Raw genomic sequence first — 23,787 nt, 5'->3', positions numbered from 1 at the left:
GCTCGCCATAGCGGGAATATGCAGTTCCTTTCCGGACCGCAATCTGACCATCCACTATCTGTGTGGGAGACTTCCGGAGGCTTCCGGAGGCTAAAAACCAACCGTCCTTCGAGGGACAGGAGTCACTCCGAAAAGGGTAGTCCACCGGCGTCTAAAAACCAACCACACGAGCGAAAAATTTTCTGGTCTTCTTTGCTGAATCTTCTTCCTTGCTGCCTTGCAGACTCTGACAAATGGATCCTCTTGATCTTTGAATGATGATTCTAATGATTGCCTAATGATCCTATTTATAGGAAAAAGAAATGAATTCGTAATCAAGTCGGTTTTGCCTATTTTTCCCACAAAACATTGTCCAAACAGTCATATTTTGTGTCCAAACTATGCCCAAAAGGTGTCCCAACCATTGGGCTATGTCTTGGGCACTTCCGGGAGCTTGCAGGGCTGCAAAATCTGCTCTAAATCTACCCCTGAATCTACCCATATATTTGCTAATGAGAATATACATGTCTATGAGCATTGGGATGAACGGATGCACATGACATCCCCTTTTGCTAAGCTTGGAGCACTGGGGTAATCCATACACCTTTGCTCCATTTTCCTTCTGGTCCAATTGAAGATTGCACTTCATATCCATCGGCTCAATCCCCAAGTTCTCTAACTTGGTCTTCAAGTTCTCTGGCTTGGTCTTTAGATCTTCTGAAAACTCTTCTGAAATTGTCGAGATGACCTCATCCTTCTCCAAATAGGATTTGGAGAGATCCATCTCCTTGGGAACTATTGGGTTGACCTCATCCTCCTCCAAATAGGATTTGGAAAGATCCACTTGCGCGAGCTCTGGTTCTGGTTTTGGTTTGGCTTCTGGCTCTAGCTTTGGCTTTGGTTCTGGTTCTGGCATGTGCATCCCGGGTAATGGCACCTCCTCGGAAACACCTCTTTCTGTGATCACGTCTCCCGAGAACTCTTGTCTTAGAAGCTCTCTTTTCGTTGGGTAAACGCTCTCGGTCATGGGCTGCTTTACAACCCTAGGTGATTCCTTCTTGGCCTTTGTTGATGCTGCCATGAATTTTGCCCATGTCTCCTTGAGTTGTGTCCATCTTTGCTCGTATAGAAGTGGGTCTTGACGCATCTCTCCTTGAAGCTTTTCTATGAGTTGTTGCCTAAACCTGGCCCCAACGATGATTTGTTCATACTGAGCATAGCGTTCTTGTTCCCTTTTGTATCGTTCATCTTCCCGTCTTCGACGACTCTGCAAAGTCGTGAGAAAGTCATCGTCCATTGCCTCTGAACTCATGATATTATTTTGCTGTTTTTCCTGTTGTAATCAGCCCAAAAACCCTAACTCTAGAGTTCTACATGCTTTCTAAACTCCCTAGGATCATGCTAGGCTGAAAACTAGACTTTCTAGCAGTATACTATGCTGAAAATGAGCAAAAAGTTGATGCAAAAATGCAGATTTAACGCAAAAACGCAAACCCTAATCTTGCTCGTAAACCCTAAAACGCAAACCCTAATTTCAGAAACCCTAATTCAGCATGCACCAAATATAAACTAAGAACTGTCCTAGGATGACCTAAGCTCTGATACCAATGTAATATGCGGAAGCTTCGGAGAAGGATCGGTACTTCAAAACTCAGAAAACAGCACTCTTTTCGCGACGGAATTAACGCACAAACTGAAAGACGATGTGCAGAAAATAGAGAGAGAAAGGGGAGATGGAGAGGACACAGTATTGGGTCCCAATTACCCTCTGTAGGGCCCCCACCACTGATGGTGTATTTGCTTTATTAGAATGATGTAAATCTGAAACAAATACAAAGTACTTGACCTTTTCTTGGCTGGAAAACCTGCCCTTGACCTTCAGTCCTTCACCCCTTAGCTTTAGCACTGTTCTTGGCTGTCCTGGCCCTTGGTTGCTTGGAGCTCTTGGTGAATTATGAGATGCTTCTAATGAAACTATGGGCTGGGCTTTTATACTTCCCAAAACATGCAGTCGGCTGGTTTACTGAAGACCCACGACTGAGTCTTGTAATTAAATGTGTTCACACTTTAATAAAGTGTTTTTCACACCTGTTTGGAGCCTGTCCAGCCTGCGCATGACCCCTGGACAGCCTCCTGGCTGCTGGGCATTCAACGCAGAGGTGTGGGACTGCCCCCCACACCTGGCCGCCTTCTGTCCAGGGCTTATACCCTCTGTCGGCTGCCTGTCCAGAGGGTCTGGAGCTGGCCGACTACCCCTCCAGCCCTTGCCTTGGCTGGTGGGCATAGTCTTGGGCCCTCCTGGCCCCTTGGGGGTGGTTCTATGCCTCCCCCATGCCCATACTAATTATGCCAATGCAAACACCTACACTGGGGTAGCCCTATGGGCTGGCCCCATCTCTACATGCAACCTACATGCCTACAGAGGCCTGGCATCCAGTTGCAAACCAGATACTCAGCACATCTGACATCATTCCAGAGGGAGACTCACAGCGCGGACTGGCACTGCTTCTTGTGCAGGACATTGCACACCTGACCTTGGACTCATGTGCAGGACAATGCACACCTGACCTCGGACGACTGAGATGGATCCCTGGCTGACTCGTCCCGGACTGGGCTCACATGGGACCAGTTCACCATCCCAGGTCCTGCACCTTCTGTACAGAATGTCTACGTGGCATCCAAGTGCGGGATGCACGTGACAATGGCCTTCCTTACCATCTCTGCGGTAAAGAAAGTACATGTCTGTGGGCATGGTGCTGGCGGGTCAGGAAAAGGTGTCTGTCCAGGAACTGTATATAGAGATGCTGCATAACTACCCCAGACCTCTGTAGAAGTGATGGCCAAAGCAGGGGAGGACTCATGAAACAGACGCCAAGCCTCCCTCGAATCCTGGCTCAAGAACAGCTGGTATAATTCCTGCTCTAGCTGAGCAAGGAAGGCCCGCTTCTTCCTTCGCACAAGGCGTCGGAAGGCAATACGTGACTGTCGGTGAGTAGTGACTCCCAAAGCAACCTCCCGCTGCAGTCGGGCTTTGGTCTCTCTGCACTCCTCATCATACCAACTGTTCTGGGGCATACATCTAGAACGCTGTCTCTGTCCAGGCTGAGTATGTGGATATGCCTCTCTCGCTGCATCATGTAAAGTCTCTGTCAGTATATGGGTCAACTCCTCCAAAGGTCTCCCTGGCTCCTCTGTGTACAGACGTCTATAAATCCCATCTGTGTAGACAGCATCAGTCTCTGAGGTAAAAGTATATCGAGTGTGATCTGCCCCTCGTGTCCTCTGAGCTGTGGTAAAGTGAAAAGAGATGGTCAATGTCAACAATGCATGATCCACTACTACCCCAATGGGCCGAGATCCAACTGTGAAGTCCTCAATGCATGAAACAAAGCTGGGCATAGCCATAACATAATCCACTGTGCTAGCACCATGTCTATGTGGAAAGCAAGTAAATCCAGCTGCTGACGGAAACCTCTGCAAGCCATTAAGTATGGCCAACCCATGTGCAGTCCCCATATCTACCAAATATCTCCCATACTCTGTGCACTCCACATCCTGTGAGCGTCTGTCTAATCCCATATCCAGAGTGTCCAGCTCTCTCAGCATCTCCTCCGAGGTATCATAAAAGGCTGTCTGGCGGTTGCCCGTCCGGGCATTAAAGTCCCCTAACAGGATGATGTCTCCATCCCTAGAGAACTCCCATATGTCATCATCTAGCACAGAGAAAGGAGACTGCCCTCTAGGTGCTGCATATGTCGATGTACTAGGAGCAAAATAGCATATGGCAATATACAGGAATCTGCCTGTGTCGGCCCTCCGTCTCACCCACATATATCTGGCCTGATCATCTCTCCGAACTATGTGTAGAAGCGGTTGCAGCTCCTCCCTGAAAAGAACTGCCACCCCTCCTGATCCTCTACTACTGTGTACTGATCTCGTCCCTACTCTGCAAGCTGTCTCCCATCTGTATCCTGTCACCTGTGGCATCATCTGACCAGGGGCCTGGTGAGTCTCCGAGTAGAAGACTATATCTCTATCTCTAAAGCTGTCCTCAAAGGCACCTACATCAAGTCTGAGAGATCCATTGCAGTTCCAGGCTGCCAGCTTTAATTTGGTCCCATAGGTCTCGCACCGTCATGTAGAGCGTCGCTCCACGATGACCACCCTCCCTTCTCTATAAAATGCTATCTTACCCTTTTCTCTTGCTGCTCTAATCTCTGGCATGACTTCCTTCATATGTGCAAGCTGTGAAAGAGTAAGATTATCACCAAGAAAAATGCCTGTATTCTTTAAAGTGGGTCGTCTCTTCAAGAACTCCTTCTTCGCCTCAATAGAAGGGAAGCGAAGTATGAGAGCTCTTTCCTTTGATGTTTCCCCGTTGCCTCCGCTTTTTTTGCCCACTCTCCAGGCTTTTGCGTGTGTCGGACTGTCAATCCCCATCAACACCATAAGCTCTTTCACCTCCTCTTCAACTTTATCCCCGTCTTTAAGGCCGGTAATCCTCACATGCAAAGCACGTGTACGTCTTCGTTGTTCCTCTTCCAAAGTCATGTTAATGATTGTAGGTGTAGGGGTTGTTATCTCCTTACCTTTACCCTTCTTGGCGACCTCTATCCACTTCTCCGCTTCATCCATCTTCTTTTGCGTCTTGGTGATGACTTCCACCCATGAGGAAGTCTTTGCTTCCTGTTGCTTCTCTTCTTCCTTAATTGCCCGTACTTGTTCCTTGATAACCTTGAGCTCTTCTATCATGGATGGCTGAATTTCACCTTCTTCAAGTCCACCATTTGCCTTGGCCTCTGCAAGCTCGCTCTGAAGAGCTGAAATTACGCCTTTGAGCGTGTTGACTTCCCCGTGAAGGTCTTTGACTTCCGCTATGAGGTCCTCCTTCTCCTCTTTCCACCGCTTACCCTCATTGAATACCATTTGGAGAAAGTTTGCTTTCTCCTTCCACCATCCCTCCATCTCTGCCTTCCATTCCTTCATTTCCTTTTCCACATTTGTTATCCTCTTGTTTGTGACCATAAAGGTCGCCTTCGTCGGGTTGCGCAAGGGAGAAGCCATGGAAGAAGTGAGAGAGAGAGAGTTATGCTGCTGCCTTGGGGGCCTGAGCAAGGGTGGGTGGGCAAACGGGGGCTCACCTCAGCCTAACGGATAGACAGACTGGCCATTGCCAGCAGACCTGTGCGGCGTACAGCGAACAGGGCAGCGGGCGGGGGCGGCGAGCAGGGGAGGCGGAAGCGAACAGGGCAGCGGGCGGGGGCGGCGAGCAGGGCAGGAGGCGGAAGCGAGCTGGGTGGCGGCGGCGCGAGAGAGAGAGAGAGAGAGAGAGAGAGAGAGAGAGAGAGAGAGAGAGGGGAGGCGCAGGCAGGCAGCGGGAGGGGAGAGCGCAGGGCGGAGAGAAATGAAATGAAATGAAATGTTATATTAACGTCTTCAAAAGGCCATAATGACCTATGAGACCAAAAGTTACATCATGGTGGATCTGATACAATGTCTGGATAAAAAAACCCAGAAAATGAAAAATAAAGATGATACTACTGGCACCTAGAAAATGAAACTAGAACTGGAAGGTACACTATGGAGGTACCTCCATCTCATAATATGTGCCGCATCGGACACTGGCGGATCTCCTCAATATCCTCTGTGGTCAGCACCCTGACTGGGTGTCTCGCATGCCTCGCAAGAATAATCCGAATCTGCCGCTGCAACCTCCGTCTATGCTGGGATGCCCTCCTCCGTGGTCGTGGGCGTCTGGACCACCCAAGCTCAATCGCACGATCAATCAGTGTACCCCTGGTGTGGGCGGTATCCATGTCCTGCTGCTGCTGTGGTCCATCTGGTGCAGTGATGGCCGGACTAAAGAAGTCTGTAATGTGCCTCTGAGTCTGGCTCTCTGTGCGCCTAAGCAGGCTATCTCTATGTCTCCGCAGCTCAAGCAAGAACAATCCCAAACACCTCTGGTCCTGGTACCCCATGACTCTGGAAAGTGGTCCAAAACCCTCTCTGAATAAACAGTGGAAACGACCACGTATCTCATAGTATGCAGTACAATGGCATATATAATGCAGCTCTGTCTCTGGCTCCCCATGGCATACTCGGCATATCCTGGCCTCAGCTGGTATACCTCTATATCGGCCAATCTCAATCTCAAGCTGGTGTGAGGATGTGCGAATCTGACCAATAGCACATCGTACTGCATGAGACAAGTGTACATCCATGTAACTGGGTCTGATCACAAAACCATCTGCTGTGAGCTCAAGAAAATGTTCTCTGTAGAAAGCCATCTTCGTGCCCAGCTCCTCAGTCGGCTGTATCCATGTCCTCCTAATGTCCAGCTGAACTAAATCCTGACGGATGAGTCTGGTAATCTCTGTCCGTGTAAGAGTGAGAGAGGGTGCCTCCAGAGAATACTGGAAGGGAGGCAATCTGTCCATGCTAAAACCATGTGCCTGGAACCAAGATGTCATCTGTCCATACCAACAAGCCGTGTCTCCCTGTAAAGCTAACTGTCGGGAGGACTCCAGGGCGAGGCGTGCATATCTGTCTCGGGGGAGATCCCACAAGCCATGTATGTAGGAGACTGATCTCGTAAGAGCCTCAATCGCCAGAGGGGCAGCCGCCAGCTCTGCTCGAATAATCTCATGAGGTACCACAGCCTTGGCTCTAATAAGCCTAGCAATCATAGATACCAAAGGCCTCTCCATACCTCTCCACCCGCCTACGCTGTGATGGCCCACTGAAGGTCCCCATATCTGCACTCCATAAAGCATAGCTGATGTCACTAGAGTGTCAAAAAGCCAGAGTTTTGTTCGAGGTTCCTGAAACTGAACCTGCGAACACATCCTCTCCAAACCACCCAGGGCTGCATGTGCTCTAGTCAATCTAGTCTCTGCTGCTCTCCTCATCGAAAACACTGGCCCACTGAATACTACCCCAAGATATGTATATGCATCTGTATACTCCACAATCTCCTGCCCATATGTAAATGTGGAAGCTGATCGCCTAACCCACTGTGGCGTGGTGTTAAACACCATAACCTTGGTTTTGCCAAGGTTGACAGACAATCCACTATCATGTGCAAACTCATGTAAAGCATCCAGATGACGCTGCATACCCTCAGGAGAGTCAGAGATCAACACAATATCATCAGCATATAACAATAGTGGGATCCATGTACCTGCTAGCTGGGCTCCTCTGTCCCCCAATCTCTCAATGTAGTCAGAAGCCTCATCCACATACATACCAAACAGTGAAGGAGATAACGGGCAACCTTGCTTCACTCCTATAGTGGAGTGAACCAAAGTAGAGACCCCCTCTGGGGTGCGTACCTGTCCTGCAACTGATCTGTATAAAGCCATAATTCCCCATATGAGCTCTGTGGGTACCCCCATCTCCTGTAATCGCCTCATCAATCTGGCTCTGGGCACTGTATCAAATGCTTTGCGGAAGTCCACAAAGCTACAATAAATCCGTCGCCCATGCGACCTGCCCTCCTCAATAATGGCCCGGAGAGTCAAGATGTGGTCAAGAGTAGAGAAACCTCTCCTGAACCCTGCCTGTCCCTCTGCTCGAATGCCAACTCTCTCTGCCCATCTACTCAACTGCTGCTCAAGAATGGATGCATACAATCGTGCTAGTGTGTGACCAATCATAATAGTGCGATAATTCCCTGGCTGCATAGGGTCCCCTGACTTGAAGATAGGCACGATGGTGGACCTACTCCAAGTCTCGGGTAAGCCTTCGCACATAGCACGATTGAACATCACTGCTAGAAGCTCTGCCAGCATGTCTCTCGCATGAATAAAGTGCTCAGCAACCAATCCATCGTGATCATATGCTCTCCCAGTCTTCATCCTATCAATGGCCTTCCTTACCATCTCTGCGGTAAAGAAAGTACATGTCTGTGGGCATGGTGCTGGCGGGTCAGGAAAAGGTGTGTCCAGGAACTGTATATAGAGATGCTGCATAACTACCCCAGACCTCTGTAGAAGTGATGGCCAAAGCAGGGGAGGACTCATGAAACAGACGCCAAGCCTCCCTCGAATCCTGGCTCAAGAACAGCTGGTATAATTCCTGCTCTAGCTGAGCAAGGAAGGCCCGCTTCTTCCTTCGCACAAGGCGTCGGAAGGCAATACGTGACTGTCGGTAAGTAGTGACTCCCAAAGCAACCTCCCGCTGCAGTCGGGCTCTGGTCTCTCTGCACTCCTCATCATACCAGCTGTTCTGGGGCATACATCTAGAATGCTGTCTCTGTCCAGGCTGAGTATGTGGATATGCCTCTCTCGCTGCATCATGTAAAGTCTCTGTCAGTATATGGGTCAACTCCTCCAAAGGTCTCCCTGGCTCCTCTGTGTACAGACGTCTATAAATCCCATCTGTGTAGACAGCATCAGTCTCTGAGGTAAAAGTATATCGAGTGTGATCTGCCCCTCGTGTCCTCTGAGCTGTGGTAAAGTGAAAAGAGATAGTCAATGTCAACAATGCATGATCCACTACTACCCCAATGGGCCGAGATCCAACTGTGAAGTCCTCAATGCATGAAACAAAGCTGGGCATAGCCATAACATAATCCACTGTGCTAGCACCATGTCTATGTGGAAAGCAAGTAAATCCAGCTGCTGACGGAAACCTCTGCAAGCCATTAAGTATGGCCAACCCATGCGCAGTCCCCATATCTACCAAATATCTCCCATACTCTGTGCACTCCACATCCTGTGAGCTTCTGTCTAATCCCATATCCAGAGTGTCCAACTCTCTCAGCATCTCCTCCGAGGTATCATAAAAGGCTGTCTGGCGGTTGCCCGTCCGGGCATTAAAGTCCCCTAACAGGATGATGTCTCCATCCCTAGAGAACTCCCATATGTCATCATCTAGCACAGAGAAAGGAGACTGCCCTCTAGGTGCTGCATATGTCGATGTACTAGGAGCAAAATAGCATATGGCAATATACAGGAATCTGCCTGTGTCGGCCCTCAGTCTCACCCACATATATCTGGCCTGATCATCTCTCCGAACTATGTGTATAAGCGGTTGCAGCTCCTCCCTGAAAAGAACTGCCACCCCTCCTGATCCTCTACTACTGTGTACCGATCTCGTCCCTACTCTGCAAGCTGTCTCCCATCTGTATCCTGTCACCTGTGGCATCATCTGACCAGGGGCCTGGTGAGTCTCCGAGTAGAAGACTATATCTCTATCTCTAAAGCTGTCCTCAAAGGCACCTACATCAAGTCTGAGGGATCCATTGCAGTTCCAGGCTGCCAGCTTTAATTTGGTCCCATAGGTCTCGCACCGTCATGTAGAGCGTCGCTCCACGATGACCACCCTCCCTTCTCTATAAAATGCTATCTTACCCTTTTCTCTTGCTGCTCTAATCTCTGGCATGACTTCCTTCATATGTGCAAGCTGTGAAAGAGTAAGATCATCACCAAGAAAAATGCCTGTATTCTTTAAAGTGGGTCGTCTCTTCAAGAACTCCTTCTTCGCCTCAATAGAAGGGAAGCGAAGTATGAGAGCTCTTTCCTTTGATGTTTCCCCGTTGCCTCCGCTCTTTTTGCCCACTCTCCAGGCTTTTGCGTGTGTCGGACTATCAATCCCCATCAACACCATAAGCTCTTTCACCTCCTCTTCAACTTTATCCCCGTCTTTAAGGCCGGTAATCCTCACATGCAAAGCACGTGTACGTCTTCGTTGTTCCTCTTCCAAAGTCATATTAATGATTGTAGGTGTAGGGGTTGTTATCTCCTTACCTTTACCCTTCTTGGCGACCTCTATCCACTTCTCCGCTTCATCCATCTTCTTTTGCGTCTTGGTGATGACTTCCACCCATGAGGAAGTCTTTGCTTCCTGTTGCTTCTCTTCTTCCTTAATTGCCCGTACTTGTTCCTTGATAACCTTGAGCTCTTCTATCATGGATGGCTGAATTTCACCTTCTTCAAGTCCACCATTTGCCTTGGTCTCTGCAAGCTCCCTCTGAAGAGCTGAAATTACGCCTTTGAGCGTGTTGACTTCCCCGTGAAGGTCTTTGACTTCCGCTATGAGATCCTCCTTCTCCTCTTTCCACCGCTTACCCTCATTGAATACCATTTGGAGAAAGTTTGCTTTCTCCTTCCACCATCCCTCCATCTCTGCCTTCCATTCCTTCATTTCCTTTTCCACATTTGTTATCCTCTTATTTGTGACCATAAAGGTCGCCTTCGTCGGGTTGCGTAAGGGTGAAGCCATGGAAGAAGTGAGAGAGAGAGAGTTATGCTGCTGCCTTGGGGGCCTGAGCAAGGGTGGGTGGGTAAAGGTGGGTAAAGGAGGGCGGAGAGCAACGGTGGCCATTGCCAGCAGACCTGTGCGGCGTACAGCGAACAGGGCAGCAGGCGGGGGAAGCGAGCAGGGTGGCGGCAGCGAGCAGAGAGAGAGAGAGTTATGCTGCAGAGGCGAAATGCTGGACAGAGGCGAAATGGCGGGGAGGGAGGCAGAAGCGAAATGCTGGACAGAGGCGAAATGGCGGAAAGGGAGGCAGAGGCGAAATGCTGGGCAGAGGCACAGGCGAAATGGCGGGGAGAGAGAGAGAGAGAGAGAGAGAGAGAGAGAGGGGTGGCGCAGGCAGGCAGCGGGAGGGGTGGGCGCAGGGCGAAGCGAGAGGGGTAAAGGAGGGCGGAGAGCAACGGTGGCCATTGCCAGCAGACCTGTGCGGCGTACAGCGAACAGGGCAGCAGGCGGGGGAAGCGAGCAGGGTGGCGGCAGCGAGCAGAGAGAGAGAGAGTTATGCTGCAGAGGCGAAATGCTGGACAGAGGCGAAATGGCGGGGAGGGAGGCAGAAGCGAAATGCTGGACAGAGGCGAAATGGCGGAAAGGGAGGCAGAGGCGAAATGCTGGGCAGAGGCACAGGCGAAATGGCGGGGAGAGAGAGAGAGAGAGAGAGAGAGAGAGAGAGGGGTGGCGCAGGCAGGCAGCGGGAGGGGTGGGCGCAGGGCGAAGCGAGAGGGGTGGGCGGCGGAGAGAGAGAGAGAGAGAGAGAGAGAGGGGTGGGCGGCGGAGAGAGAGAGAGAGAGAGAGAGAGAGGGGTGGCGCAGGCAGGCAGCGGGAGGGGTGGGCGCAGGGCGAAGCGAGAGGGGTGGGCGGCGGAGAGAGAGAGAGAGAGAGAGAGAGAGAGGCGAACAGGGGCGGGCGAAGAGAGAGAGGCGAACAGGGGCGGGCGAAGAGAGAGAGCGTAGAGCGCAGAGAGAGAGAGAGAGAGAGAGAGAGAGAGAAATGAAATGAAATGTTATATTAACGTCTTCAAAAGGCCAAAGTGACCTATGAGACCAAAGTTACAACCATGTGACATCTGATACACTATCTGGAAAAGAAAAGAAAGGACTGAAGGTAAGTATCTAGCCCTACAATACATTAGTAGGGAGCATCCGGAAGCAGCAACTAGGGAGAGTGGGAAGCTAATGCTACTAGTCAAAATGGGGTACATGGATACATGAATACATGAATATGGGGGAGTACAAAAGTGACAGTGAGTACAACAGTATATGGCTGGAGTGGTAATCATCCTAGGAGCTCTAGCATGGGTCTCTGCCGGATGGCCTGGATATCTGCCATAGTGAGATGCCTGGTCGGACGAGCCCGATGCCTCGCAATGATCTTAAGTTGGATATGATGGTCATCGGAAACTTCAAAGTTCAAAGTGGTGTGGCCTGTCAGGAACGCAGTCACACCTGTCTCAGCTTTTTGCTCTGAATCCTCCGGTGTAGGCACCTTCGGTGTAGGCACTGTCTCTGATGTAAGGATCTGCGAACCCTTGGGCGTCTGGATCTGCCCAACTGGATAGCTCTCTCAACTAGAGTCCCACGGGGTGCCCACTGTTGGGCTGTTGGCTATGTGTCCTCCCGGGTAGTCCCTCTAAAGAAGTCAGTAATCTGTCTCTGTGTGGACTCCCTGCCAGTCGGGCGTCTGCTCCTCATAATGGACTCTCTGAGCCTGCGGATCTCCAGGAGATAAAAACCCAAGCGTCTCTGATCACAATAGTCCATGACTCTAGCCAGTGGTCCAAATCCCTCTCTGAAAAGGCAATGGTAGCGCCCTCGAATCTCATAATATGCTGTGCAACGACAGATGTAGTGCTCCTCCGTCTCTGGCTCTATCCAACAAATCTGACATATCCTGTCCCCTGGAGGTATGCCTCTAAATCTGCCTATCTCTATCTCTAACTGAGAGGTGCGGATCTGCCCAATGGCGCACCTCAATCCATGAGACCAATGGGTATCCATGTAGCTCGGTCTAAGTATATAGCCATCCTCAGTGGTGCGGAGAAGATGGTCTCTATAGAAAGCCATCTTCGTCCCCAACTCCTGTGAGGGCTCTAGCCATGTCCTCCTAGTGTCGAGGTCCTGTCTGATGACTCTACTAATCCCAGAATGTGTCAAGGTGAGAGAGGGTGCCTCTAGAGAGTACTGGAAGGGTGGAAGTCTGTCTAAGCTGAAATGATATATTAACGTCTCTAAGAGGCCATAGTGGCCTATGAGACCAAAACTGAGAGTACATCTAAAGTTGGTGTCTCAAGGGAGAGAAATGAAATGTTATATTAACGTCTTCAAAAGGCCAAAGTGACCTATGAGACCAAAGTTACAACCATGTGACATATGATACACTGTTTGGAAAAGAAAAGAAAGAACTGAAGGTAAGAGAGAAGAAGAAGAAGAAGAAGAAGAAGAATGTATTATCGTCCTCTAGGAGCCGATAAACGGCGCATGGGACCTCCACGAAATTATTACAAAGTTGTAAGAAACAAAAAACAAAGCCTCGAGTCGTTCCCTGACATAGTGGTAATGCACCTCAATGTGCTTAGTGCGAGTATGAAACACTGGGTTCCTAGCAACTGCTAATGCAATTTGGCTGTCACTGAAAATCGTAGTGCTAGACGACTGTCCAACACCCAAATCAGCCATAAGATGTCTGAGCCACACACACTCAACTGTAGCTGTAAAAGCTGCTCTGTACTCAGCTTCACAACTGGAAGTGGCCACTGTTTCCACATTTGTTATCCTCTTGTTTGTGACCATAAAGGTCGCCTTCGTCGGGTTGCGCAAGGGGGAAGCCATGGAAGAAGAGAGAGAGAGAGAGAGAGAGAGAGAGAGAGAGAGCGCAGATCTGAAATTCAGAAAGTGCAGCCAAACCCTAAAACGCAGATCTGCGACAGTGTAAATAAAATTTATTTTAAAAAAAAGAAAAAAAAAGAAAAAAAAAGTGACGCAAACCCTTAAAAACGCAGACGCGAACCCTTAAACGCAGCTAGAAACCTAAATGGCAGCATGGGCACGCTTGTGGGCAGCAGTCCTAACGCACACACACATCTCCATGAGAGAGAGAGAGATGCAAGCGGGTGGGGAAAGGGGAGTGAAGAGATGCAGGCGAAGAGAGAGAGAGAGAGAGAGAGTCGAGGGCTTTCACTTCAGGCGAAGAGAGAGATGCAGGCGATGAGAGAGCGAAGAGATGCAGGCGGAGAGAGAGAGAGTCGAGGGTTTTCAATTCAGGCGGAGAGAGAGAGAGAGAGAGGCGGGCTACATCATGGGTGCGCACAGAGCAGAGAGGTGGGCAGGTCATCTGCAGAGAGGCGGGAGAGGGAGGCGAGAGAGAGGTGGAGAGAGAGAGAGAGAGAGAGAGAGAGAGAGAGAGAGAAAGATTTTATTAACGTCTTCCAAAAGACCGAACTCGGCCTATGAGACAAATCGGAGTACCTGTATGGGGTATCCTCTGTCATCCCAACAAAATGAAAAAGTACTGAATAAAAAAGCGTCTACTAAAGACCCGATGGGCCTATGAGACCAAAGTGATACAATAATGTCCATGGCATATCTCATCATGGAATGGAAAATAAAACAGAAAGAAAACATAGAGAGAGAGAGAGAGAGAGAGAGAGAGTGTTAAATGGAATAAGATTTAAGGGGCGTTTTTTGGTCACTTTGCAGTTTTCTTAGATCGAAAAGTGATTTGGCAATCTCGGATGTCGAGCTTTTTGTCACAATTGTTTTGGATTTATTTCTTCATACCAAAGAAAACTACTATGTACAAGTAAGACTGAACTTGTTCTTTATCTTGCATCTTCATTGCATTACCTTTTCTTGCTTAGATCACATTGGTTTTTAGCTAACAAGACTGTGCTTACAGGCAAGATGGGGTGGTGTTCTCTGCAAGTTTTTAAAGAAATTTTCAAAAAAGCTGACTCTTACTCTTGATTGGAGACCATTTTATGACCTGTTGCTGCGCTCAAATTTTAAAAGGTAACGGTTTAAATGGTGGTCAACTGTATTAGCTTTTTTGTTAGGGAGGCCCATGGACTTATGACTGTGAAAGTTTGTTTCTTTATAAATCCTGGCTGGAGAGTCAAACTAGCATACTGACTTCTAAATGCTTGCGGTTCATGGTCTTATAGCTTCTTTGGTTACATGTTTGCATTCTGGGGTTGCACTCTAGGCTGTAGGGTTGCTAATGAATGGATGCCTAATTGGATGGATGAGGGAGTTTGGGGGTGGGTGGGGAGTAATGCGTCCCTTATCATTGGCAAATCCCCCACCCCCCGGCCCCAAACTGCTGGTCAGCTGGTCGTTCAGAGGGGTTTCACTTGTTATTTTTCCCTTACAAACTGCTACACCTGGCTGGGGCTGGCCAGAGCATGTGTAGACCTGTTCAATGTGGTCGCTTGCTCTCCACCATGCTTCTTTGCTCCATTTAGTTTTTTTCGCTTGCTCTTTTGGTTTCCCAACCTAACACTCTCATAGACAAGATTAGAGGCCGGATAGGAACCATTCAGATGACCCAGGAGCTGTTCGGACATCCCAAGGCCAGGCGCCCTAGTGTGGAGTCAGCTGGTAGTTAGCCGGTTGAAAGTGCCAACTATGGGATTCTGTGCTGCCTGACTAGCCACAGCCAACCCTAAACAAAACGACCAGTTCTACAAATGCATATGAATAGCCAGCTGAGAGTTAGATGTGAGTATTCAGTGCAACATATGCCAAGTCAAAGTCATGCACGGCAGTGGAAGTGTCTGGATTAGCAAGAAGGCATCTCCAACGTGCAGATCTCAGCCATGCCTCAGTATTGGGACATAAGTAACCTTTGTTCATACATGTTGCATTATTGCTAGCATGATAGGAGTGAGGATTAGAGTCTAGATCCAAGTTCATCATTGTAAATATTCGTGTTTTGCAATATATACATTAGATTAGGTCAACTTTTTGGTCTATTTGTGTATTTGTAGCATTAAATGATTAGCATAAATTATCTCTTAATCAGTGTTTAATTAGTGTTAATTTAAATACACTTCTGCATGCTTGTAATAAGGCATGTCCCATTCCCATGTGCTTATTGTGGAACAAGGGAGAGGAGACTCATGTCTGATGCTCCACCTGGTGATAATTAAGCGCCTACGGGTGGTGAAAAACCGGTAACTATGGGAGGATCTTGGGCCCAAGGCCTGATGAAAAAAAAGTTGCTTCATTAGTCATAAAAGAGAAATGTCTACAAAAAGTGAAGTACAAAAACAGCCCGAGGAGGAGCCTGTCATGTACGTCCCTCCAAAGAGGTACAAGAAAAAGAAAGCAACAAGAGTGTGGGCCCCCTCTTTGGCTGGCCACTAGGAGGGAGACCACATCAGGGGAGGGGGAAGAAAGAGTCATGTCGGGGCCTGTAGTGCCTAATCGGTCTGTTGCCCTCTCTAGTGAGGAAGGGGTGGGACTCCAAATGCCTAGGACGGCATCTTGCGCTGAATGCAAAGGGCGCTGCCGAAACCATGGTCATTCCAAGAGATGATCTGCATGGCTAAGAAAAGGGGTTGCAGACTCTCGAGGGTCTCTCCTTGGCCTGCAATGATTTTGGGGCTGGTTTGGACAGGCAGTAGTCAGCAGTCCATCTTGGGGTGCAAACGCTCCAAGTGAGCACAGATGCGGGTGAACAGGAAAGTCCACTGTGTGCTCGCGTTAGTGCGAGCTGCTATGGGGTGAATCCTGTCATTGCATATGTACCCGAAAACCCCTCTCTTGGCAGAAAAGCTGAGATGGAAAAAAATGAATGAGTGAACCTCCCTAGCCTCGGTCATAGAGGGCTGGCCATTGGGATGTGACCAAGCTGTTTCGATAGCCTCCGGGACCCTGAGATAACAACACCTCCATTAGAGAGCTAGTCTCCACAGCAAGGCATTCGAAGAAGGAATAATCCACCGGGTGTCCCATGAGGCAGAGGGGAGCACTCTCTGACTCGAGGGAAAGGGAGGAGACCGGCGAGGAGCAAATGAACGTCTCCACTGGATCAAAAAACTTCTGCAGGACCTGTATGTGGCTTTGGGGGGATCTAGTGCACCAGAAGGGCAGCCCCCTCTGTGCTGAGAAAGTGCTGGGGGGTGGGGTGGGGTTAGGAGGGTGGAGGCTGGTGCAGGAGGGGAGTAGGATCCTTTTTGGGGGACGCTGGGGGGGGGGGGGGGGGTGTAAATGGGGGTGGATGGGGGTGTTTGTGCTGCTATGAGAGTGGGGGAGGAAACTGGAGGAGGTAGGGGAGATTCCACAGGTTCTGTCTGCAGAGGAAGGCGGCCGACGGGGTGTGTCAGGACTACGAGTGAGGAGGAGGAAATTGGAGGAGCCTGGGGAGATTCCACAGATGTCTGCAGAGGGAGGCAAGAAGAGGCTTTTTTTTTTTTGGGGGGGGGGGGGGGTGGGGAGGAAACTGGAGGAGGTTGGGGAGATTCCACAGGTTCTGTCTGCAGAAGGCGGCGGGCAGGCGCCCCGGGGGGGGGTGTCAGGACTACGAGTGAGGAGGAGGAAATTGGAGGACCCTCGGGAGATTCCACAGATGTCTGCAGATGGAGGCAAGAAGAGGCTTTTGGGGGGGGGGGGGGGGGGGGGGGGGGGGGGGGGGGCTTGCGGCCCCCCTCCTACTGAGGGGGGAGGGAGGGGGCTGGACCATGGATGTGGCCGGGGGAGGTTCGGATGATAGAAGCTTGTAACAGTTCGAATTCAGGAAGGTTACCTTAGGGGTCGAGTCAATGGGGGAACGATCCCCATCCCGCCCACCACGTCAACGAAGGTGGGGCCTGCGAGGGCCTGCTAGGGTCCTGCGGGCGTACAAGAAGGGGGGAAGGGGGGGGGGTGTTATGTGCAGGAGGAGGAGACTGGCGGTCGGCATCAGGCCTGGGTGCCAACTGGGCACACCGTGAACAGGGGCTCGGTGGCTGGAAAAAGCTAGATTGCTGGCACAGGCATGCTCGCACAAGGTGGCCCATCTGGCGGCATACGAAACATTGCCTTAGGAGACCAAAAACTCTACCTGCTGCAAGAAGGTGGAGTAGTCAAGACGGGGAATTGCCATCAAACGAGGAAGGTTCTCCGAGGAGGCGATGAGAATGCGAATAGAAGGGAGCCCCGCTGCCCTTGTGACCAAATATATCTCAAGGATTGATGACCAAGCAACAAACTAGGAGCCATACAAATAATATCTCCACTTTTTCAAGACATGAATTATTGCAAGTAATTCCTTTTCTTGAGTGGGGTACCACATCTCTGCCTGCGAAAGCTTTTTGTTTTCAAAAGCGAGTGGCCTTGCATTGTGGAATAGGGCTGTCGCAATGGCAAAATCACTAGCATCAGTCTCAAACACAAATGGTTTGCTCGGATCTACTAAATGTAGCATTGGTGACGTAGTCACCAATTCTTTCAATGCCTCAAAACTAGTGTTGAGAACATCCTCCCATATCATCTGAGGAATGTTCTTGCCCTTCTTTTTCCTCATCTTCACTGATGATATGGCCCAAAAATAGAGAAACCCTGTCTGAAGAAATTACACTTGGATTCCTTGGTATGGCTTCTCTAGTCTCAGGATCTGTAAGATAATTTTGAGATGCTGAACGTGTTCGTGCAATGACTTACTGTAGATAAGTATGTCATCCAAGAAAACCACCTCAAACTTTCCTAGATATGGATGAAGTAGATCGTTCATCATCTGTTGGAAGGTTGCAGGGACATCAAGGTAAAACCAAAAACTCATGGTGGCCGTACCTCATACGAAAACTAGTTTTTGGCACATCTTCAGTTCTAAACCGAATCTGATGATAGCCAGATCTGAGATCAATCTTCGTGAAGTATTTAGCTCCCCGAAGTTGATCCATAAGGTCATCCATCCAAGGTAATGTGATTTTTAACTATGAGCTTGTTTAGCCCTTTGTAATCAACACAGTAGTGCATCATGCCATTCTTCTTTCTTGAAAGAAGCAGTGGTGCCCTTACTAGGCTGTATAAAACCCCTCTCAAGATAGTCATGTAGCTGCCTTTGTATCTTATCCTCTTCGGTCTAATTGAACCGATAAGGTTGCTTCGAGAAAGGCTTGCTACCAGGTACCACCTCGATAACATGGTCTACCCCTCGCTCAAGAGGTAATCCTCGTGGAAAATCAGTTGGAAACAACACTCAATCAATCTCATATAATGCTCGTGACTAGTCTGATTGAGTTATTGATTGGTTTCAAAAAGGCGAGGGGCGAAGAAAAGAAAGAAGGGGGTGGGCGGGCACAGAAATGCGGGAGGAAGGAGAGGACAAGGGGCGGCGGGGGCGAGCTTGAGGAGAAGTTGGGAAGGGTGGGACTCTGGAGGGGCGTGTGGGAAGGGAGGGGTGTACGCAGGTACCGGGGCAACACAGGAGCGAGCTCGCTTGTCGATTCTTTTAACCAGTTTTTTCAAAGACAATTCTATCCTTGTCTTCTATTGTGCTTATGCTGTGTTTTTGAAAAAGATCCTGCATTTTTTGAGTGTTCTTAGTTTACACCATCATTGTAGGTTAGCTTACATCATTGACATACAGCCTAATAATTTTGGGTATGAGTGCTGTGACATCATATAGTGCCTTGTCTGCCCATATGACCTCGTCTAGCTCCAGCTTCCTTAATTTGCTCATAAGCCTGGCGGAACTACTGATTTCAATGACTCTCATGTTCCCATGTTTTAGGTACCCCACGAATGATTGCTTTGACTCGACAAAATCGCTTAGTTATGCTCTTGTAGACTTGATGTCTTGTTTTTTATGTCTTTGAAATGCCTTAAGTATGTTACAATTCTTTGAAAAAAGTGTAAAAATTAGGATAGCTTTGTGGATTAAAAAGGGTGATTTCTATGCAGGCGACGTTCTTTTGAGGGAGTTGTGTTGAAAGGATCTCAAGTCAAGAGTCTATCAAATATCATTTGCAAGTGTAGGCGGTTTTTCCCAAAAGGCTCGGCTGCAGAAATATGGACAGAGTTCAGGTACCCTGAAATTTGTTTAGTGATGCTTGTAGAAGACCTTCAGGGTGGAAAGTCGACTTGCGTTAATGCAAAGTTTTTTCTCTTCTTCTTTTGTGGGCATGATGCAGGCCTATGCTGGAAGATCTTTCACACAATGCTTCACTTGAAGCAGCAGGTTTTATTTCAATGTTTCTGCCTGTAAATCCACAGGCAGATTCAGACTTCTATACGAGGTACTTCGAAAGGGTATTACGTAGTGCAGTGGTTTTCATATGATAATTCTTTCTAGACTCTATAAGGCTTCGTTTGTCATAAGGAAGTTCTCGTGTTTCAGTGAATGGTTTGCAGACTGTCTTGAGTTGTGGGATGGAGTGCCTTATTGTCAATATTGGAACGCACAATGGGCATCCTTAGTAGGACGGTGCATACGAAAGAGTGTATGCATGCCCAACTTACATGTGGAACAATTTGTGCCCGTGCTTTTCTCACACTTTTTGAGATCCTTTGAGGTATGCAGCCCTTTTATTTTAGATAATATCGTTTAAGTTTAATACTAGACATTTTATAAAAATGTAATGTTATCTTTCCAAGGTTTTAACTTTGTGTCATCTGGAGAGGAAGAAGTTATGGGTACGTCGTAGATGTAACCATGTTCATGTGGTCAACCATGTTCATGTGGTCATGGGTCCTTGCAATAAATGTTTCCGGATTGAGGGCCAAGATTCTGGAAGAATTGCATGTCCACTTTGGACCTTGTACTTACTTTGAAACGGTTTATTGAGTTGTATTACCTGCCCTCAGGTCCCAGTGGGGAAAACAAGTGGAGTATACCCCTATCAGAGAGAGGTTACTAGAGAGGTCATGCTTGCTTTTACTTCGGATTGGTCTCATTCACTACCCAAGGACGTTGCCAAATCGATTGTAAGAGTTCACTGTTACTGAAGGCATTAAGTAGGTGGTTTGCTTCCTATTGAAGAGAAGATTGGCATGATAAGTTAAATGTAGTTTCACCTATGATGTATATACTCAATTCGTTCTCTTTTGAAGGTGTATCTGCTCAAGCCGAGTGGCTCTGCTCAAAGACATCTTGATGGCATGGTGGATCTTCTCGAGCAGTAGGTTTTGTTGCTGTATGCTTACTTAGTAATGGACAATACATAGTCCTAGAAAGAATTGAGTATAGCTATTGTGTTATTTGATATCGGATTGAGTTTAATGCTAAAATGGAGCTTCTTCAGATACTATCATCCATCAAATGGAGGTCCATGGACATCTTCTTTGGAACGGTTTCTATGGAATATGGTGATGTTTTTCTTAAAACGGCTTGCAAAGGAACAAAGGTACTCAGAGATTCTCTTGAAGTCTATGCTTAGTGTGTGTGACTATTTATTTCTAAATTGACCTAGCCAATGGTTGCAGAAAGCCATTGACTCTTCCAGAAACACATGGTGAGCTGGTCTACTTCTTGACAAGCAAGGAAAGGAAAACTTTTGTAGAAACTGCAATACGTTTAATAGAGAGGGGGCAATTCAGCAAAAATGCCTCATTGGCAAGGACTGCTGCTATGGCATCTTCTGCACTTGCTTATATCGAGCCTTCATCGATGTTGCCTTTGAGCATTGCACGATTTCATACAGCTTTGGATAGTGTAAGTTTAGACTTCAAATTTGTAAGTTCAACTTTCGAATGGTTAGATTGGATGCTTTTTGGTTTGTAGTGATGAATATTTACTGGAAGCTAGAGATAACTACCACCACCCCCCCCCCCCCCCCCCAACCCGCGGTGTGCCATACCTCACCCTGCATTTTTTTTCTTCTTTGTAATACGATATATTGCTAGTGGGAAACCTCCGTGGAGGGGAAAACTCACAATCAAAATACAGGAAACAAAAGGGAAGTTACAAGCCCGGCTGGCCAACTATGAGACAGCTAAAAGTTCAAAAGCAATCAAAGAACGTTGTAGCTGGTGCAAGTCTAGATCTCCAAGGTCAAAAGAATCCCGAAGAGATAAAAGAAGGTATCACTTGAAGAAAGCAAAAGAGGGAATATCTTGTGTGGCAAAGATCAGCTGTTTTCTTTCATGATAGATGGACCATAGGGCCCAAAACCTAGTCCATGCAATGAAAGTATCAAATTCTGGCAAATTAGGGGAAATGCTGCCAAATAGCCAAAAAAATTTGCCAAAAGATCTGCCCAAAAATCTCACACGAAGGTTGTGAGAAAGAAGAGATGAGAGAAGAGACAATGTACTCAAGAACTCATCAATGAACCACTAGCCAACTTGATTAGAAATGAACTACAATGCCTCATATATATAGGCACAAGATGAACGGATCTCTAGAAAAGTTCCTCCACACTTTCCTCCACCCAAAAATGTGTAAATAGGAAAAAATGAAAATGAATGCTATAAATCCCAAAAATGCCTAGAGGCTAAAGAGTGTGCCACTAGCGTGACACCATCTGGAGATGACACCTATCCAACACCTCCTCTTCGGGTCCAGATGGGAGGACCAATGCCAACGCGCTGAAGAAGATAATCCAAGGTAGGTCGAGGAAGAGGCTTAGTAAACAAATCAGCAACATTATCTTTGGTAGGATAATACTCAAGCTGAATGCGACCTTCAGAAATCCAATCACAAACAAAATGAAAATGAACATCAATGTGTTTGGATCGTCCTCGAATAACTGGATTTTTGGCTAAAGCAATAGCACTCTGTGAATCTGAGTAGATGAGTGTCGGAGTAGATGAACATCCAAGGTGATTGAGAATTTGCTGAAGCCAAAGTGCTTCAGAAGTAGCATCAAGATATGACTTGTACTCTGCTTCTGTCGATGAAGAAGAAGTAATTCGTTGCTTTTGACATTTCCAAGAAACAAGTCCTTTACCAAGCATAAAACAATAGCCTGACATGGAACGTCTAGTATCAATACACCCTGCCCAATCAGAATTTGAGTAACCAATAAGTGTATCTCCACCTGCATAAGAAATGCCATACTCAAGAGTTCCATGAAGATATTGAAGAATCCTCAAAGCTGTCTGCCAATGAGATCGACGAGGCTGTGAAGAGAATTGGCTGAGAATACTCATAGCATAGGAGAGATCTGGCCGAGTGTTAACCAAATAAAGTAGAGAACCAATAAGTTGGCGATACTCTGTAGAATCAACCTCAGGGGAAGCATCATCTTTGGATAATTTTGAATTAGGATCCATGGAACAAGTGAGTGATGCACAATCATGCATGCCATATTTCTCAAGCAACCTTAAAGTATACTTCTTTTGACAAAGAAAGATGCTAGAAGCAAATTGCCACACTTCTAAACCAAGAAAATAGTGGAGTAGTCCAAGATCAATCGTGGCAAATGATGTTGTGAGTTGAGTTTGAACCCATTTAAGTAGTTCCAAATTAGAGCCAGTGAGTGTCAAATTATCCACATAAAGCACAAGAATGCATATATCATCATCCACAATAAGCACATAAAGATTAGGATCTGCATGAGTCCTCTCAAAATGTAGAGAAAGGAGAAAACTATCAATCTTTTGATACCAAGCTCGAGGAGCTTGCTTAAGACCATAAAGAGCTTTCTGTAATAAATACACATCATGTTCATGACCCTGTGCAATAAAACCTTCAGGTTTTGCCACACAAACTTCCTCCTCTAAATCTCCATTCAAGAAGGCAGATTTAACATCCATTTGATATATAGGCCAGGCATAGTGTGCAGCAAGAGCAAAAACAACACGAATAGTAGAATATCTGGCAGTAGGAGTAAAAGTTTCATCAAAGTCTTCACCTTCTTTTTGAGCATAACCTTTAGCAACAAGTCGTGTCTTGTACTTATCAAGAGTACCATCAGAATGAAACTTGACTTTGAAAATCCACTTAACACCAATGACCTTTTTATGTGAAGGTTGTGGAACTAACTGCCATGTGTTATTAGATTCAATAGAAGAAATCTCTGCTTGCATTGCTTCACACCAATGTGGTAAGGAAAGAGCTTCCTTAACCGTTTCAGGCTCAAACACATCACCAATATGAGACATCAAGGCAATATTTACTGAAGAGCGTGTACGTAAGACATGTGTAGTAGATTGTTGAGCATCTGAAAGTGATATACCTGAATCCTGAAGTAGAGAGCGAACCCATTTTGGAGGACCAGAAGTCCGTGTAGAATCCAATGAAGTAGTAGGTGTCGCAATCGAAATGGATGGAGGGGATGAAGTAGGAACTGATGGTGTAGATGAGGATGAGACTGTAGGGAATGAGAGAGGCTCAAGCTCAAGAGATGGAAATGAATTTGAGAGAGATGTAGAAGGTGGTAACTCATCAAGACCAAAAACATGCTCATCAAAGATGGCATCACGTGAAAGAACAATATCCTCACGAGAAGAATCCCAAGAACAGAACCCTTTGGAGCGAGAAGCATATCCTATGAATATCATAGGTTTGGACTTAGCATCAAGAGTCCTCCTCTTAAAAGAAGGCACATGCACATGAGCAACACAACCAAAGACATGAAAATGTAGAAACAATAGGCTTGTGGCCTGTGAAAGCCTTCTCTGGAGTCATGCC

The 23,787-nt window shown here is 47.6% G+C and overlaps 1 protein-coding gene across 1 annotated transcript in view; it reads left to right on the top strand.

The window, feature by feature from the left end:
• LOC147632317 (proteasome activator subunit 4-like) overlaps window positions 1–23,787 on the top strand; it is a 121,232-nt gene that overhangs the window by 47,873 nt on the left and 49,572 nt on the right. Inside the window, exons 2-10 of the mRNA XM_086807148.1 lie at window positions 13,929–14,031; window positions 14,128–14,240; window positions 19,116–19,238; window positions 19,346–19,450; window positions 19,552–19,726; window positions 20,019–20,138; window positions 20,265–20,332; window positions 20,456–20,557; window positions 20,637–20,865. Coding sequence (XP_086663274.1) covers window positions 13,929–14,031; window positions 14,128–14,240; window positions 19,116–19,238; window positions 19,346–19,450; window positions 19,552–19,726; window positions 20,019–20,138; window positions 20,265–20,332; window positions 20,456–20,557; window positions 20,637–20,865 — 1,138 coding nt within the window. The remainder of the gene's footprint in view (window positions 1–13,928; window positions 14,032–14,127; window positions 14,241–19,115; window positions 19,239–19,345; window positions 19,451–19,551; window positions 19,727–20,018; window positions 20,139–20,264; window positions 20,333–20,455; window positions 20,558–20,636; window positions 20,866–23,787) is intronic.

Source organism: Cibotium barometz, chromosome 13, assembly GCF_041138505.1.
Source record: "Cibotium barometz isolate CiBa-2024 chromosome 13, ASM4113850v1, whole genome shotgun sequence".
NCBI classification, from domain to species: Eukaryota; Viridiplantae; Streptophyta; class Polypodiopsida; order Cyatheales; family Cibotiaceae; genus Cibotium; species Cibotium barometz.
The sequence above is the reverse complement of the archived record's forward strand: the minus strand, read 5'-3'. Positions and strand labels throughout refer to the sequence as shown.